This window comes from Chaetura pelagica, unplaced genomic scaffold (assembly GCF_000747805.2).
Source record: "Chaetura pelagica isolate M959 unplaced genomic scaffold, ChaPel_1.0 scaffold117, whole genome shotgun sequence".
NCBI classification, from domain to species: domain Eukaryota; kingdom Metazoa; phylum Chordata; class Aves; order Apodiformes; family Apodidae; genus Chaetura; species Chaetura pelagica.
Window position 1 is genome coordinate 2976239 of NW_009954185.1, and position 18712 is coordinate 2994950.

At 35.0% G+C, this 18712-nt stretch overlaps 1 protein-coding gene across 1 annotated transcript in view; it reads left to right on the plus strand.

Annotated features, from left to right (window-relative positions):
• The window catches only part of PLEKHA5 (pleckstrin homology domain containing, family A member 5), a 167884-nt gene that overhangs the window by 136416 nt on the left and 12756 nt on the right, over positions 1 to 18712 (plus strand). The window contains exons 11-17 of the mRNA XM_010002944.1: positions 10016 to 10078; positions 11164 to 11244; positions 11379 to 11528; positions 12909 to 13010; positions 14078 to 14189; positions 14444 to 14490; positions 16152 to 16269. Of these exons, the coding sequence (XP_010001246.1) occupies positions 10016 to 10078; positions 11164 to 11244; positions 11379 to 11528; positions 12909 to 13010; positions 14078 to 14189; positions 14444 to 14490; positions 16152 to 16269 (673 nt within the window). The remainder of the gene's footprint in view (positions 1 to 10015; positions 10079 to 11163; positions 11245 to 11378; positions 11529 to 12908; positions 13011 to 14077; positions 14190 to 14443; positions 14491 to 16151; positions 16270 to 18712) is intronic.

The following is an 18712-nucleotide window of genomic DNA, read 5'->3' on the forward strand; positions in this document are numbered from 1 at the left end:
TAACTTCTCTGCTGTTGCAGTAAGTTGTTTTCTGCTCATTGGTGACTTTCTTATCAAGACGAAAGAATATCCCACGGTCTTTTTTCATTCATGCTACTACTTTGTACTGCTGTTTCTTTTTGAGATGCTTAGAAAATCTTATTATACGCTTTTTGAAGTTTTTGTATTATTGTATCAGAATTTTTGTTGTTGTTGTTGAGGTTCAGAGATAGGGAAAAATGATCAGAGTCTGACAAATACATCCAGCCATATGATTTTTTTGATGTCTTATGGCCAAAGGAATGATTGTCCAGCATCCTTTTTTTAAAGTGAGTTTGTGAACCGGTCTGCTGGCTCAAGGTTCATAGAGAGGCACAAGAAAGGCTTGTCTGCCTTTTAGTAAGTAGTTCTGTGGACATAGGTAGCAACTCTAGGTAACAATGATTTGTTTGTCAGCATGGGATATGTTGTGAGGCCACATATCTTAGTCTTTAGTATTATTTCCTTTGATTTAGTATTATTTTGTTGGGTTTTTTTTCTCCTTGGTAAATAAAGCCGTGACAGGAGGTCCCACTCTAATCTTTCTGTTACTACAGAGCATACCAGCAAACCAGTCTTTTATTACACTTCTGAATTTTACATTAATAGTAAAATTTTTTTTTTACTGAAAACCCCTTTTCTATTGAGGTCAAGCTGTGTGTGTAAAACTCTCCATGTAGTCTCAGAATATCCCAGGTTGATTTGTCACAATTGAAACTCTACTAAATTCAATTTAGTATTTTTTTTCCTTCTTTTTTTTTGTAATGGCTATTTATGTGAATAGTTTAGATGTTGTTTGTATACTTCTGTTGGCTCTTTAGTTTCTTTTTATTTTCAAGGGCTACATAAAAATAAACAGAACTTGAACAAGAGTTGTCAAAGGAGTGAAAGTCCCACAGCCAGTGTTCATCCTGTCTGGGTATTTTACTTCTGTTTTCTTCTCTTCACCACCCTCTTCAATAGATGCTGAAGGTGGTTCTGAGAAAAGGTAATAAATTAAGGGAGGATGAAATAGCACAAGGGAGTTTGCATAGACCTGACAGATACCCACTGGTGTATCTGAAATCTCGAGTTTCAGCCTATGTCTCATGTTAGCAATAAATAGGATACTGCTCTTACTTGTATTTTTCAGGTTATCTGGGAAAGGTAGAATGAGCTGACCCAGCCAATACTGTTGTTCTTTCTGCTGCTTCCTTTCTTCTTTTTCCATCCCCAGAGGAAGAAGACAGGTTCAAGGTCAGGGACTCTGAAGGGTGAAAAAAAGACTGAGCTGGAGGCAGCATTGCTGTAAAAAGAAGGCAGGAAGGAAAAGTGCTTTTTCCTTCTTTTTTTCCTTTTGAACGGAAGATAAAAGAGCAGAAAAAAGGTCAGAGAGGAGTTTGATCAGATCCTATTGCCACTGCTTTTGCCTTCAGGAAGCATGAGAGGAAGTGGATAAAACTGCTAATCCAAGCTCAATATTTTGTTACCCATAACATACATTCTTATCAGTGAGATCAGCTGTCATGGTAGAGAGCCACCATTCCAGCTAATCGCTGCCATCAGAGCAGCACGTACTGAAATGTGATCTGTGTAAGATATTCTCAAACATGGAAGAGAATTTAGGAAAAGGCAGGAAGAGAAGAATTGTCAACAGCTTGGCTTTACAGTTTAAAACGCAAAATACCCACTCATATGCCTGCTTATAAATAACGTAGCTCCTCATATAGATCATAAGTCAAAGAGGTGTTTTTTTCAGTGTTTTCAACTGCAAAAAACTTTTATACTACATCAGTAAAGATAAAAGCAAAGATAAAGGATCACTTAAGGGGAGAAACAATTGTTTACTAGATGTAGAAAGTGATAAAGCTAAGACTGCTGGATTTTATTTGGTTTTACTGCGTGGCACCAGACAGTTCACACTTGAGTTTGCTTATGAAAATCTTAATTCCCATTTTTGTGACTTCTTTAACTGAAGAGACTTTATAATAGTATTAGTATTATATGTAGGATCTGAAAGTTGTTCCTTACTGTACAAAAAAAATCTTATTTTTGTTCTGATGTGAGAGAAAAGGCTTATTTCTGTTACCAACAAGCAAGGATTGAGCTATTTATTCAGTGTGAGTAGTGTCCAATTCAGTTTGCGAGTAGCTTCATGATAATGCTTTAAGGACACAAAATAGGTGTCCTCTCCTCCTTTTAGGGCATGGGACTTGCCATTGTGTCCCATACAACTTTGATTTACTCTGCCTATTCTTCAGTGCATATTGCCTTGTGTGCGCGCTAGCTCTGGTTAGTGGAAGGTTTGTGACAGATACATAGTCCCTCAAGAACTTAAATGTCAGTATTTTTTTGAAACATTATTTCCTAAAGAGGAAAAAAACTTGCTGTATTTGACTGCTACAAGGGGTCTTTGGTTGGCATTATTTTACCAATTATCTGGGATTTTTTATCTATGTCCCTTAACAGCTTAAGGAAGTGGAGCTTTTTTGGAAGAAACTGACCTTTGCAAACAGTGTTAGCTAGGCATGGTTTAGCGCCAGTGCTAGTAAAAATATTGGAAGAACTCCTATAAACCAAAGTTGCAGCTGATTGCAGGACAAAACATTATTTCAGAACATCTTTTGAGCAAATCCACTTTGCTTTTCTAATATGGATTAAAACAATTTTTGAACAGTTCCACAGAACTTAATTCTGCCATTGTCTGTTAATGGTCAAAAAGGAAAAAAATTGAAATATCATAGAGAAGAATTAGCCAAAGAGCCTGAAGCTGTTGAAATCCTCCTAATAAAAATGCATCTGAACCAATATACTCCTAATAAAATATTTCCATTTCAGAGCAAGTTTTCCTTTATATCTCTTTCAGTTGGCTGTGGTTTGATTGCTTGGCTTTTGGACCTTGTTGTTCATCTTAATGTTAAGACATCTTTTGGTGTCACTTGGTGCACCCACTGTCTGGACAAAATATTACTGTAAAGGGAGAACAACTTCTTGTGTTAGTTCTGGTTTTCTGTGTATGTATGCTATAGATGGAGCAAATGGAAGGGGTTTGTTTTTTTCCCTGCCTTAAGCAAAAATACCATTTGTTGTGTGTTTAATATACCAGCTGATCAGACTTGACTATGTAAAAAAACAACAACAACAACAAAAAGGTTTTCTGTTTATAAAAAAAAAGAATATGTTTCCCATAAAGAGAAAATAAATGCTTTCCCAAATGTACAGGTTAGGGCTTTTTTCCCCTAAGAATTTGGGGCAAAAAATTCCAAAAGGCATTGAAAACTCAGGCTTTCTGTTGCATTTCAGTCTGTGAAACAGAACCTTGCCTGCAAATTCATAGCAAGTGCATTTATATATATACATAAAGAGTGAACGTCATAAATATTAATACACACACTTCCTTCCTGCGTAACTGTACTTGAATCAGGTATTGCTAAAGTTTCCAACAGGTCCTAAAGTTTCCAACAAAAACAGGAGGGGGATTGTGCATTAAGTGCCTTTTCAGTTTCCTTTGGAGAGGAAAACTATCAATTTTCATAATTTTTCCCATACTCTTAGGAAAGTCTCCTTTTTAAAACCAAAAATCCGATACTATTTTCTGTGTTGCATATTTTTGTGAAACCCTAAATGTGTGCAATTTTTGTGGTAATAATAAAAGTATCTGGTTTTCATATTTGCATGCGTATCAATAAATACGAATCGTTATAGAAAATGTCTGAACAGTTCCAGAATAGTTTCATACTCGTATATGGGAGTGGATAAATAGAATAAGTAATGATTAAAAGTTCCAAAGTATATAAATCAATGCAGCATAGAAAGGCATTTTGTGATACATGACCATAAGTCTAAACCTTGCTTCCATATTCAGAGGCTGGGGATGCTTTTATCTTTTCAATGTACATTGAGTTATTAAATCTATAATTTAAAAGGTTTTCTGATAAAGATCTGAGTGTTTTTATTGCATAATCCAATAATACTTTTCATTCAATATTGTACAAAGCCTGGCTTATTTTAAGCATTTATATTTTTAACAAGAGAGAGTGTAGGTGAATAAATATTACATTGTTTTTGAGCATTCATGTGTTTTAGATACATTTGTTTGATATTATTAAACTTTTCAGATGTTGATATTACTGAATGATGGCATATATAAAAAAGCATGGGATAAAATGTAATCTACTGCATTATTAGAAAAAAATTAAAGTAGAGGCTATATTTTACAGTGTCGTCTTTCAAATCTAGCCATGCTGTAAACTGATGTTTGCTGTATGCTCCTCCTGATTTGAAATAGATGAAAGAGAATGAACCTTTAATCACCATGGTTCACACTATGATTGAGAACTCGGCGCTAAGACCGCAACTGTACCAGCAAGTAAGGTCTTGGATAGTGAATGAAATTGCTTTATCATCTGCGAAAATTTTCCTTAGTGACAGTTTTGGTTGTTCCTCAGATTTATTCATAACATTGGTGTTTCTCTTATTTGCTTTGGAAAACCACAAGTCATCCATGCTTTATAAAATGCTGCAATATCGTTAGCATGGCTTTTGCTGCGTTTTTGTTGTTAAGTATTTAATGTACACTTTTAAATAACTTTTTCTGTCTAGACAATTTAAGTAGTTGATATTTTATGCAGGTGTCCCGTAAATTCATAAAACTTCTAATAAGCTTCCAACATTTGTCTTAGCATGACTCTTTGCAATTAGTGTTCAAAGGTGCTTCTTTTTTTTGACCACTACAAAAGCATGAGTGGTGTTTACTTGGTCATTTCTGGCAATTTTGTTTTGTTCTAGGTAGTGGATTTACAAGTTTTTGTTTGCACCTACCAAGCCTTTAGCCACTGAAGAAAGGAAGGATCAAAATTACTTTGATCTGGGGACTGTATATCCAAAAGGCAGTGTCTGTTCATAAAGTCACAACAGACTTAACAGTGCACACTTACAGAGATTATCTAGTGATGGTTGTAAATGGTAAGATGGAAGAAGAATCAGAAATGTGAATGGAAATATTGTCTTTGAGTTGAGACCTCCATTAACTTATGAGCATGGCCAATACATATCTGTTGGCACTGCAGTGTCTTAGGGATACTGGGATTTCACTGAATAGTTCCTGTCACATCAGGGGATGTTTAAGAAGCTTCTAGGCTCAGCTGCAACAAAGACATTGTTCTTCCTTAAATGGCTGTGATATTTTGCAGCAGATAAGGTGTGCAATTCTGGTTGCCACTCAGAAGGGAGTATCTGCCTGATACCTTTACACTTGCCTTTGTCCTGTTGTGAGCCAAAGCGGTGTATAAAGGTCCCATAGTTAGAAGAAAAGAAGGTGTTCGGCCATGATGAACAGTAATTTATTAGTGATTAATGTTTCACCATGTTTCTAAAACATACTGCAGGTTAATTTCACATTTCATTTTTTTGGAAATCAACTCCACATTCTAGATTTGGTTTTGATCCAGAAAAGTTGCAAGAAAAATCTCAGTTTTCCAAAGGAAGTTGTGTTGTGAGTGACTTTGATTTTCAGGATCATCCAACTTTTGCTCCTGTGTACAAAATAGTAGCTTTAACATGGAACCTGAAGGAACTACTTGGGAAAGGAATGAGAGAAGGAAGGTGCCTTGTTTCAGGCTGTTTGTTTTTTTTAAAGAAGCCTAGCTATTAGGATTTTTTAAAGCTAATCCATTTTCTGTAATAGAGTAAGACAAAGAAGTAATATAATGTACAGGGGTTCTTTGCATGCATCAGGATAAACAACTACCTAAGTTTCTAATACTAATATCGTAGGATCATAGAATGGTTTGGGTTGGAAGGGACCTTAAACATCATCCAATTCCAACTGTCCTGCTATGGATACATTCGAGGTATAGCTGTGCTTGTGCTAGTCTGTCAGCTTATCTAAAGATACGAGTAAATTTCAGTCTTGAGGAAGCTGTGCTGTCAGATAACATAACATTGCACAGCACTGCCTTCATCTTGTAAACATACCTGCTGCTTCCTATTTGACAATGAATAAGCACCTTTTTTGACATTCTTGGTAAAGAAGCAGTAAGTGTAACAGATTATGAAGATTGAATAACCTTTACTCACTAGAGATGTGGTCTCTTCAGTTCAGAGTGTTTGCTACATGTTGGCAGGCTCGTGCAGAAGAACCCATGTGCTGCATAAAGTGGAGAATAGCAAGACCTTCTTCTTTCATGGATGAAGTTTCCTATATGAAATATTGCATTAAGTAATTTCCAGGAAAGGATAAAAAGGCACTCAAAATTTCACTGCCTGAAGAGTCTTCTAGATGTTTGTAATGAAAAGCTGACCTGTTTAAAATTCTGGCAACTTACTTAACTTAAAAATTTTGTTCAAATGAAAGAAATTGTTCTTACCTGTAATCTTTTCCTCTGCAGTTTTACAGAAATCTAAACAATTGGGAAAAGCCTCTATGTAAGCCACTGAAACCTGTTTTGTTAAGATGTTAAACTGGTTTCTGATGACCATAACCATTCCTACCAGAAGAGAAAAGGGTCTTTCTTTGCTTCAGTTTATACAGTACGGGTTTATGACTGAGCTCATTTACAGTTAAGCAAAGGAAAGCAAGAAAGCCTTGTATTTAATTAAAAGTTAAGGTGTCTTCCTGTTTGTTTGTAATGATTAATCATTCTTTAGTTAAAAGAGTTGAAATGTATACTATTTCAAATATGTTGTTCATAAGACATTTTTGTTTGTCATTTGTTTCATCTTCACAGTTACTTAAATCACTTTGACTCACATCTGTCTGCTCTGCAGACTGTACTGTCAATTTTTACAAGTATAAGCCAGGACAGTGATTCCATATGTACAGACAAGAAAAAAAGAGGCTTTTTACAGCCTGGATCCATTTCTGCCTTGGGTGTTTTTGATTTCTTCCTAGTGCTAGGTGAGGTGTGTTAATCTAGTTTTCTAAAGGCAGTATATGCGGTTTTTTAGAGTTAGAATTATTCTCAGTTCCTCTTATGTGTGTGAGTTTCCCAAAGGGAGAACAAAAATCTGATTGCAACAAGCTAACATCCAGGCCTTTGCTTGGATAATTGTTCTCAATACATTAAAAATGTATTAAAACAGTCCTTGATTTTTTTGCTCCTGTAAGAATAAGGAGATTTTGTTTATGGCATGCATTATTATTAATCATTATTATTATTATAGCAGCTGCACACATTTAAACTGTTACGCATGTTAGATTTTGTTATGAACACAAGATCATATTTGAGCTAAAAATCTTGTGTTTCAAATATGTATTTGCGATGTTAGCTATTGCATTACGTAAAATTAGAGAAGAACCTCTGCTTCCTGAATGTAAGAAGTGCTTTTAAAAAGAAAAAAAAAAAAAAAAAAAAGTCTGACTTTAACATCATACTTCCTAGAAAATTGTCCTGTTTTAATTTCCTAAGTGCAGTAATCTTGCAAAGATGCTTAGTGTGCTCTCAGGGTATGAAATTTCCTGCCATATATTTATTGAGTCAAAATGTTAGTGGGATCTGAAAATGGCTTACAAGGAAATTAAATAATGCTATCACTTACGAGTTTTAAATATTTACTGCTTAAATAGGTTTGACCCCTCATGCCTCATGACAGATTTGCCTAACCTGCATTTGTTTGGGAAGAAATTTCCCTCTGAGGACAGCTTATATTGTGTCCATTGTGGTGGATTTATCCACTTCTGTGATTCTTCTGGTAACTGGCATTTGATGGAGGTGGAAACTGTGCAGTGGGACTGTAAAGTAGATGACAAATTATTTCTAACATAAAACGGAAATTTAATTAAGGTCACTACCTTTTTCCCATGTGAGATACACAGTTGGCCAAACTCTGCATGTGCAAGTTTACCTTTCAAAACCGGTAAGTTCTGTTTGTAGGTGTTCAGGGTGCTGCTCTTTAATGTTTGGGAACTGTGTGGTGTATTTCACCATGTTGAGAGGAATAGTCTTTTTTCTGTTTGAATAGGCAAATGTCGAGTAAAGAGTGTAGCAGTCAGTAGCAAGCCACGTCCTCGGTGCAGTAGGTGGCACTCTTTCTCTGAACTTACTGCCCTGGAAAAGTATTTGTAGGGACGATTTGGTGAGAGAGGCATTTGTTGAACGTGACATAAAATACATTTTGATAACTTGATCGTTGGAGCTTTTATAACGCATTTTCCAGGGTTATGAGGTTGTTAACCTTGCCTATAATGTGTAATTGCGTTTTGTCTACTGGAATTCCTCTCATAATTCCAGTAGGATGTGATAGCATTCTGCACTTTTTGCCTTGAGCTGATTTATAGATGTGCTGTAGAAAGAGAAGCTGCTGTTTTTTCAGAGATGGGTTAAGTGTTTCGTACTATTTTTAGAATTTTTGCACTAAGTCTACATAAAATGTTGCAGTAGAAATGTTGAAACAAAGTGTCTCTGCAGTGCTGCTGACAAAAGCAAGAAGTTGGCAGCAATTTTAAAAGTGCAATAGGATTTTAATTAGAAGAATTACTATGTGTATAAAATTATTTGAAAATGTATTTTAGTTTTCTGAATACTTCAAATATTTTAGTTTTAGGAGGTAGGCATTACATTTTCCCAGGCAACCTATATAAAATGCAGAGCAGTGTCTTGGGAACATGTATTTATCTAATAGGGAATAATATTTTTATTATAAAATACTTCTATTGTGAAATATAGCTAGGCTTTCTAGGTTAGTGACATTTGGCCATGTTTATGAGTTTTTTTAAATATTTCCATTCCTCATTTTTCTGTCATTGTGATAAAATCAACAGTTAAAAAACACAAGTCTACAATAGTAGGAGCTTAAATAGATCTCGTAGTTTTTGTGACATTCATGAGGTGCAAAAGTGCTGTGGCTTTTTTCATCTTCCAACACTCATTTTCATAAAATGTCCATTTCAAAGAAAGTTACTGTGTGGTTTTAATACACTATATGTACTTTTAAATTGTCACCAGGTGCATTTGCATGAGGTATGTGGACATTATGTCTTGAAATGAAACACTTAAGTGTGTTGAAGATTTACTATATGTTTGGAATGCTTGTCTGATTAACCCTTCCCTAGTCCTTTTATTTATAAGTGTCCTTTAACATAGATATGTGTTTTTATAGTCTTTCTTGCACTATTAAGTTATGATGACCTAATTATGAGAGATACATGAAAGTAAAGCGTCTGTGTTAAGGCTGAATGCACACATGTTTCTAATGAAGTGAATACAAAGATTTATAGTGTTATGCTAATACTTGCTGTATAGCACATTAAATAGTATGTCACAGTCCATTCTAAAATGAGGAGCTACCTTTTTTCATGTAAAATATTTTTAAATCTTGTTACTGGTCACTTCAGAGACTGCAAAAGTTAAGAAGTCAGTGTGAGGAGCTGTATAAAAATAGTTTAAGAGAGATGAGTTTGCCTAGGTCCAAAGATAAACAGAAGGGCTTCCATTTATAGCTTTTCTGGTAATAATCTGTTGGAAGGGAATCCATATGAAAAAGTAGGCAAAATGGTATTTGGTGGCACTTATGGACATATATCTGTAGTGAAATATTTCACACATATTTGTATACTTAGTCATTGTGTTCTAAGATTCACATCAGAATATCCTCTGTGTGAGTACACTTGACCTTAGTGGGCCTAGAAAGGTTAATTCCAAATATAATGAGCCCCTGTATTTAAAATGCAAATAACAAAAGATAGAAAATTATGTATAACTGTGCCTAGGTGTACTCCAGCAGTTTCATTTTTCTTACGTAATCCATGTTTGATTGAGTTAGTTGTGCCTCTTAAAAAATCCAGTTCACATTGGAAACATAGCTTAAGTTAATGCAACTTTCTACCAACAGCCTGCTTGGCATTCCATTTACTTATCTTCATTAATATATATTGACTAAAGATATGATGTTCGATGTGGTATGTTTGACTTCCAAGCAAAAGCTGATTTTTGTATTGAAACTCTTAAGCTGATGAATAGTAGTTTCTTTTTCACAGTCCAATTAAGTTGTTTTATGGCAATATTATTCTTCCTTATAGTTAACACAAGAAGAATGTAGGGCTACACTATACAAATATAGAACTGAAGACCTGGATATTGATGTAAGTCATTTGTCTTTCTTCCTTGGAAATGTTGGTATTGTTTCATTAGTTTGATAATTTCCCCTTGTCTTTTGGGGCTGAAACACACTTCATATAGGTGATTACCAACAGATACTGCTTTATGAAATTGAGAAGCACAAGACTCTTCCTGTAATAAGCTTCGAACTTGCAGGAATTATTACATTTTAGGCTGAAAAGTCAATCATTATATTTGCTCAAAGGTGAATTGCTTCTCTGTAGGAATTAATTACTTTAGAATGGAAAAGCTCTGTAGTTGGAGTTCAGTTATAAGCATGAGAGATGTAATTTCTCAGGAAATATGAGCAATATTCCAAATGCTAGTTATTAAAGGAAAAGGTCTTGGTGTAAAATTGATGATGAAAAATACACACACATACAGTAATTCTGTATATACATATGTATGCATGTCTAGTCATTCTTGCACAATGCAACCATGAATAGACATAATGATTTAAGGGTAAAAAAAAAGACAGGCTTCCAGTGTTATCTTTCAGTTAAAAAGTCAGAGCAGCACGAGCTGAACCAAAAAGGTTCTTCTAATAGAAAGGGAAGGCATTTCAAATTAGTTAGGATGCACTGAACAGTTATTTGCTCAAACTGGAGCTCAAGTAGAACAAGTTTAGGCATAGCCAAGCCTCGACTGGAGCTAAAGCAAAGCAGAACATAGACAGCACTAGAAACTAACTATTGAAAATTACCACCTGAAATAAACTGTGAGAAAGACTATGAAAATATACAATATTATTTACAATACTGAGGGATATTTAAATTAAAATGGTATTTTAATGCCTATTTTTAAGTTATAAAGATTTAGCTCTAGAATATGAAAATATATGCATTGTGCCATGCTGTTCAAGTTATAATAACCTTTCATAGTATCTTCAGAGGGTTTCTTAAGGTTAATTTGAAAATGCAAGACTTATGTCTTCATAACTTTATAATTCCTGTTTTGTGGTAATAACATTTTGTATAGATTCATGTAATGATTTGATCAAGTTGTATTTTGATTACTGAAGGTGTTAAAAATGAAATCCTAATTGAGATAATTTTCTGTTATCTACTAGGCTAAACTTAGCCGTTTATGTGAACAAGATAAAGTTGTACAAGCACTGGAGGAGAAGCTTCAACAGCTACACAAGGAGAAAGTAGGACAATTGTATTTATTACCTAAAGTGAATATTACTTTACATGCTTAGTGTCAGAACACTGATAACTGAAATAAACCGAAAATCAGTCCAATGATGCAGAACATTAAAAATCATTCTTTTTATTATAATAGTACACGCTTGAGCAAGCTTTGCTATCAGCAAGCCAGGAGATAGAAATGAATGCAGATAATCCAGCTGCCATACAAAACGTAGTCTTACAGAGAGACGACCTGCAGAATGGACTACTTAGCACTTGTCGAGAAGTCTCGCGAGCTACTGCAGTAAGTCATTTGGTCTTGCCAGTAAAACTCAATCAAATGTTAAATGATGATGGTCATATTCTTACTTTGGTTGTCTTTGTTATTTTTTTGTTACATTCCAACAAAACGTAGTTGTCTTTTGCTTGCTTGTGTTTTTGTCAAAGGCAGCTGTGCAGTGATCTTTTCACTGTATTCATCAAGAAGCCTATCTTTAATTATTTTTAATTATTTTTTTTTGCCAGGAATGAGTGCATACTGACTAATTGCTATGGTAACTTTCATCTTTGTAATATGAAAAATTGATTACAGGAGAAGTAAATAATGCAAATAAGCTATTTTATGTGATGACAAAATAGTAGCAAACACATACTTTATCAGGTATTTCATCAGGTGACTTATTTTAAGCAAAAGCAGCTGCAGGTTGAAAAGAAGAAAAGATTATACTGTCATGGTCTCAATAGTAGGCCATTTTATTTAGAAGGTATTTCAAGGTGTGCATTTTCAAAAACCTAAAAACAAAGCAAACAAGAAAAGTAAAGTAAGGGAATTGCTATTTACTGTCCTTCATCATGGTTTCTGCACTGAAATGATGAGACAGAGAATTATTTTTGCCTACTTACATATATATCCAAGAAGGTATTTCAGTGTCAGGTTCCAGTGGTTGTGTTGTGGTGAAATTGATACTAAAATAGGCCCTGAGATACTGGTTTAAGTCTGAAGATTACATTGTAAAAGAAATTGGTTGGACAAGAAAAAGGGAATTAGAGGAAAGAAAATCCTCAGTATATACTTTCTCTTATTAACTTTTAAATTTATGCTAAATTAAATAAATTGCTTGATGTAAGCTTAAAAAGTGAGATGGTAGAGCTGATCTGAAAGAAGATTTTCCTTTTGCACCTTCTCCCTTCTGGTGTATGTAGTTTCACATATGTAGAATAATGATGGGGCACCCACTGGTAACCTCACAGGCAGGGCTGGATGACTTACATTTGTCTTACATAAGACATTGTGTATTCACACACATGCTGTGCGCTCACACGTATTCTGTATGAGAAAAGAGACAAATTTACGTATTTTTTGGTCGTTTTTTCTGCCTTGGTATAAGGACAGCTTAAGACCCACAGGCCTACTGGCTGTAGAGAGGTATTCTGCAGATTTTGCTCTTACCTATCTGTTTTCTTTGTGAAAAGACAAAATGCTATCTCTTTGAATTCCATTCGATATCATTAGAAAACCAAAGCTGCTTAAACATCGCATTTTCTAAAATACATATTTATTGCTGATACCTATTTAAGCGTTAATTCCTGTAGTTTCATTCCACTGAATATAGGAGGAAAAAAAAATATTATTTTGTTTTGTTTACTTGAATGTGCAGCTGTAATTTTTTTCTTACATACTTAGGAACTAGAAAGAGCTTGGAGAGAATATGATAAATTGGAGTATGATGTAACTGTAACAAGGAACCATATGCAGGATCAACTCGATCGGCTTGGAGAAATTCAGGTGTGGTATAGGCCTTAAAGTACATTTAAGTAACTTTCATTTTCTATTACTTTGTTTAAAAACTGCACAAATTAAAAAGGGGGGATATGTAGTGCATTAAATTACAAGATATAAAAGAAAATCTTAAGCTCTGAGGAGGTGAGGTCTTCAGCTTTTCCTATTTTCTTGAAGCCATAGCACTGGTTTTCCTGTGTCTGGAAGCCTTTTCTTTCTGTTTCAGTGATGGTGTCCAAAGTGGGGTTGTTTTCTCTGAGTTTAATTTCTACAACAGTCGTAGTAAATCTTTCACACAAATCCTTCCATTTAACTGAATATTTTAAACTGTAATTAAATTATTCTGTGAAAATAAATTATAATTAAAATATTGTAACCATTGCTTCAGGTCTTAGATATGAAGAATTCTGACGTGTATCTTATTAGCTTGCTGTGCTGTAGAGGATTGGACAGTTAGCCTAAATTCTGAATTTCTAAGGAGATCTTTCTGTGAGAGAGACACACATGGATGTGCATAGGTTCTCTGGAATAGGAGATGGATGTGGTCCATGCTGGGAGGCATTAAAGGCTGTTTGCTCCAGGGATTGATTTTCTATGCAGCTATGAAAGAGAGACTACAAGGAAGCCCAAGAGCTGAAAAATCTGTTATGTAGCTCAAAGCATGCATGACCATGAATACAAATGGGCCCACAGTTTATATGCTAGTATGCAAACACCATGTTCATCTCCACGTGTTTTAGGGTTTGAACTGATGATTCCTTTTCTTTCATTTTTTGTCAGTCTCCTGTGCAAAGTTGGCTTGGATTTTCTTTGGAGATAGTAAATGCTATTCTGAAGTGGAGTTTGATCTAGCAAATTAACAGACTCATAATGAAATTACTTTATCTTACAGTTTTTGGTTCTGACAATATTTGAATGTTGCATTTTTGTGGGAGAGTGTCTGTCATTACTGTGTTTTATTTTCCTTCATTGGGAAAGAATGTGCAGTGTAGTCTAAAGAAAGAGAATGGTTTTCTGCCCACTTACAATGCATTCTAATTTGTTGCCTATATATGCTATTTATTTACTGGCAGACTGAGTCAGCAGGGATACAGCGTGCTCAGATTCAGAAGGAACTGTGGAGAATTCAAGATGTCATGGAGGGTTTAAGTAAACATAAACAGCAAAGAAGCTCTTCAGAGGCAGGTAAACTGACTCGTTTTTATCTCATGGGAATTGGTATTAGATCATATATATAAATTTTTAAAAGATAAGCTCCATAGTTGCTTTTGTATGTTTGAAAAAAAGTGGTACAATTTCTAAGAAAAAAAGAAAGCCATTCTCTGTTGATGCCTTGTCCATTAGTTTGATAGGAACAAGTTATAGTTTATATTTTAAAAGCTATTTATTGACAATGATTTTTCTTTTCCTTTCTATGCCTTCCCCATCTCCCCAAACAGGTGTCATGGGATCAAGGACATTTTCAGCTATTAAATATAAAAATGAGGTACGGTTTTACAATATTTACCATTCTAGCATCACTGAATTTCTAATATACATATTATTAAAATGAGCATTATTATAACTGTTCAAGGATGTCCAAAATATGTATTCAGTGTGCTTCTCTGAAAATGTTACATTATTAATTAGTTTTAAAGACTGATATCTCCACTACTAATTCTAACAATTATATATGTTCTCTGTCTTTATATTCTCACTGGTATGTTTCTGTTTTCCATTTCTCACCTTTTCCTCTCCTTAGGCTATTACCTTAGAAGTATAAACCCTGATTTATGCATTTGTTTTCTACCCAGTGCACTTCCCATGGGAAGAAATACGTTGCTTTATAAGTATATTCACATATTGAGCCTGGTTCTCAGATGGCCAGAGCACCTACAAGAACAGCTGAAACTGTGGGTGCTCCCAAATATTCAATTCCTCTGAAAATCTGGCTAGAAGTTACAGTTTTAAAGGGACATTGGCATGGTTGTCTGAATTTTATGCACTCTGGCTTACAGAACTTTCTAAAATAGTTATTTATATACAATTCTTAAAAAAGATAGTGAATGTAATTTTTAAGAGGATGGTTCAGAGAGTTCATACATGTCCAACAGGAAGTACAGGTGTTAGAATTGAACATCTTCAACATCTTCATAAGGTGAATAATGAAACAATTGAAGTATCTCATTCTAGGTTGTAGTGATAAAATAAAAAGTGAACAGAAGAACAAAAAACCCCAAAGAAACAAGATGAAAATGAAGGTGTCTTGGCCTTTTTTTTTTTTCCTTTAAGTGTGACATTGTCCCTTCAAATTCAATATCTATAGCTGGTGTACCTGTGGTAATACATTTTTCTTTTTTAAGTTATAAATAATTGTAACAGGTGTGCACGTCTAAATAAGGTGACTATTCTACAATCTTTAGGAAGAGGAAGTAGTCCCACCTCGTCCTCCACTCCCTCGGTCCTATGACTTTACAGAGCATCCTCCCATAATCCCCCCTCTGCCCAGTGATAGCAGCTCCTTGCTCTGTTATAGCAGGGGCCCAGTACATCTGCCAGAAGAAAAGAAGATGCACCAAGTTCAAGGATATCAGAGAAATGGATCTTACTGTGTAAGTGGCTTAAATTGCCACATTGTTCTTGAAGTATCCCCTTTCCATTGCACAGTCACAATTTTTATTTTGTCATCTGGCTATTTTTGTGTTATGTTTTTATTTTTGGCTACTTAGTTTTATTTATAGCTCCATCATTTGCTCTTTGCATTTTCCTGTCATGTATTCTGTGCCTATATAAAATGCCTTAAGACTTAAATACCTGTGTCTGAGTAAATTTCAGAAAATTAAATTCTTCTACTCACAAGTTCTTAAAAAACTCTAGGCTCAGGGTTAGTTTCAATCAGAAGCCTTGTACAAATTTGTTTCCTGAAGACTTATTTAACAGAAAAAGAACAGCCCTTCACATTTTTGTGTCAGTTTTTTTCTGTCCTGTTCTGGAAGTCTGCAAATGGTAATCAAACAAGGAAGTACTGTGGCAATAGCACTTGAAGAATAAAACACTGTCTTAAAGTGAGAGCAGAGTCATCACAAAATAACTGGGTTTGAGTCTTAAGACATCAATGCTTATACAAAAATGTGTGTTTTATTTACCTGATAACTTATCATTCACCAGGGTCCTGATTATAGGCTTTATAAGAGTGAACCAGAGTTAACTACAGTAGCAGAAGTGGATGAGTCTAATGGCGAAGAAAAAACAGAACAAATTTCAGAATCAGAATCTTCAGCTAAAGGTTTGTCCCCGGGATGGTGTTTACAACTTTTCAGCCTTTTCCACAAGGAATACAAAGCTTTAACCATGTTATAGAAGCTATATCATCCCTCCTATTTTTATAGCTTGTCCATTTCTCAACATGATGAAACAGCTTCCATGATAAAATAATGATTTAATTACATGACGAGAAAGATTTCATCAGTTCTACTGCAGAAAAATCAAACATTACACTCAACAACAACCCTGAAATCCTTATTGACACGATGTCTAATCACATCACTCACATTCCCCACACACCGTTCCTTTGAACAATTACCCATTTATGTTCTTGCCCTTGAACAATTATTCAGTTTTTGAATCAAGCACCCGATGTTATGTCACTGGAACGTCCAAAAAGGCAGCACCATGGAATTTTCAGGCTCTCGTAAGGCAGAGAAACAATGTCTTTTTCTTTTTTTAATCTTGTAATTGTTGAATTGCCTTCTGTCCTCTGATATAATAGGAATAATGATCATGACCTTGGAGTGCACAGACAATAAAGGTCTTTGCAATTGCTAAATGCCTTAGATTCTTCTCTTCATCTAGCTTCCATAAAAGCTACTAATTGCTTTTTAGAGTCTTTTACCAGGGAGTGCTTCTCAATTCTGTTTGTTAAAACACACAGAATAGTTTGTTAAAGGTGACTTCAGGAAAAGCGGTTTGAGCACCTCCCAAAATCTTTATTAGGAGCTTTTAGAAACAGTAGCTAAACTTACCCATTTGTTTACCATAACAGTTGATGATTCCAATGCCAGCAAGATCTCTGCCTTCTCTTATAGTAGTTTGACTAAGCATGTACGTAGCAGGCTGGTGCAGGAGGACCAGACCAAGAATCGCATAAGGAAAATATTTTCATCAGAATTGGTAATGGTGGTTTTTAAAACTAAGGTCAGCATACAGTTTGGGTGTAAACAATATGAATAGCACTGTGATCTATGACATAATTCAGCTTGCACTTGCCAGACAATTATTCATTTCAGATTCACTATGATATTTGCTGAGGTACATACAATGTTCACTTAAGATAGATATTGAATCTCTTTTAGCTTGGTGCTGAAAAATGCAAGGTTTAGCCTGATATTTTAAAATCATCAGCCACCTACCTTCAGGAAGTTGCCTTTCTGACAACATACCAGGTTTTACAAACCTGTGGTGTTCCAGATTATTTATAATAATTTCTGATAAGAGGGAAAGTAATTATCAAGACAGTATAAGAAAGCCTATTCTGACTGTATAAAGTAAACCAATACTTTTTGATTACCGCAGTCTGCTTTCTATCTTCTTCTGTAAAGGCAGAATTTTCTTACACTCATTTGTAGAAAAACAGTCCTCAGTAAGGGAAAACAATAACAATAATAACAACAATAATAAATAGTGTAAATAATAATAAATATCAATAATATTTAGGGACAGGGATGAGAACAGCTGCAGTGGTAGAAAGCAGCAAGAGGCTTTTTATCTTCTTAAACAACAATGTGAAGTGGGTTTGTCATAGCTATGTTTTATCCTCCCATTCATGCTTTTGAGCATGTGAATTTTCTAACGGATATTTCTTGTTCTGGACATTCACTTAAAATAATCCCCATGCAGTAGGAAAAATGTAGCCATTCCTGGTTGGTTGGTTAGGTTTTTAATCATGTGTGTGCCATTACATCTATGTGCTGTTTCAACAAAAAATTTTTGTATTCAATTCTGTCTTTACGGTTCATAAGCTGAAAAGGAAACAAACTCAAAGGCAGCTCATCTTTGCAGTTTTTCTTTTTTAATGTTTTATTTTTGCCTACATCATTTAGTTTCCTATTGAGGGTTCTAAAATTAGTACATTTCAGTGGAAGTTTTTTAAATGTTTTATATTTAGCTGTGCACCTTTACTGTACTAGACACTTCAAGTTTCTTCTGTCAGCCATTTCCCTCTCTTTTTAAATGTCAGCAATCAAAGAGAAAGGTTTTAATGGGACTACATAAAGTAACTCTTACAGCTGTCTGCAAGCAGAAGAATAGTTACCAGCTGAGTGGTACATAAAGGTGATACAAAAAGGAAAATGGACTGCTGCAGAAAACTAGTTCTATCCTGGCTCAAACCAGGACATACATATGAAGGAGACTCAAACCCTTGTTTTAAGTGTTGGATTTGGCATTCAGATACCTTCAGGTTATTTAGTCAGCCTGTCAAAAAATTTGGAGAAAGTGTTAAACCTTTGCAGAGTAAATACCTCCTCTCCAGTGTCTGAATCCTACACCTAAGGTCACCTGGACAGCTGGCCTCCCCACCTTGTATACTGATTGCCATCTAATCTTGTCTTAAGTTCATTAGCACCTCATGGACAAGGTTCCCCTCAGCAGCAGGTCCTGGCCTATGGTTCACTCAAGTAACCAACCTGCAGACCTGCAGCCTTTCCAGTCTTTGGCTCCCAGACCTATAA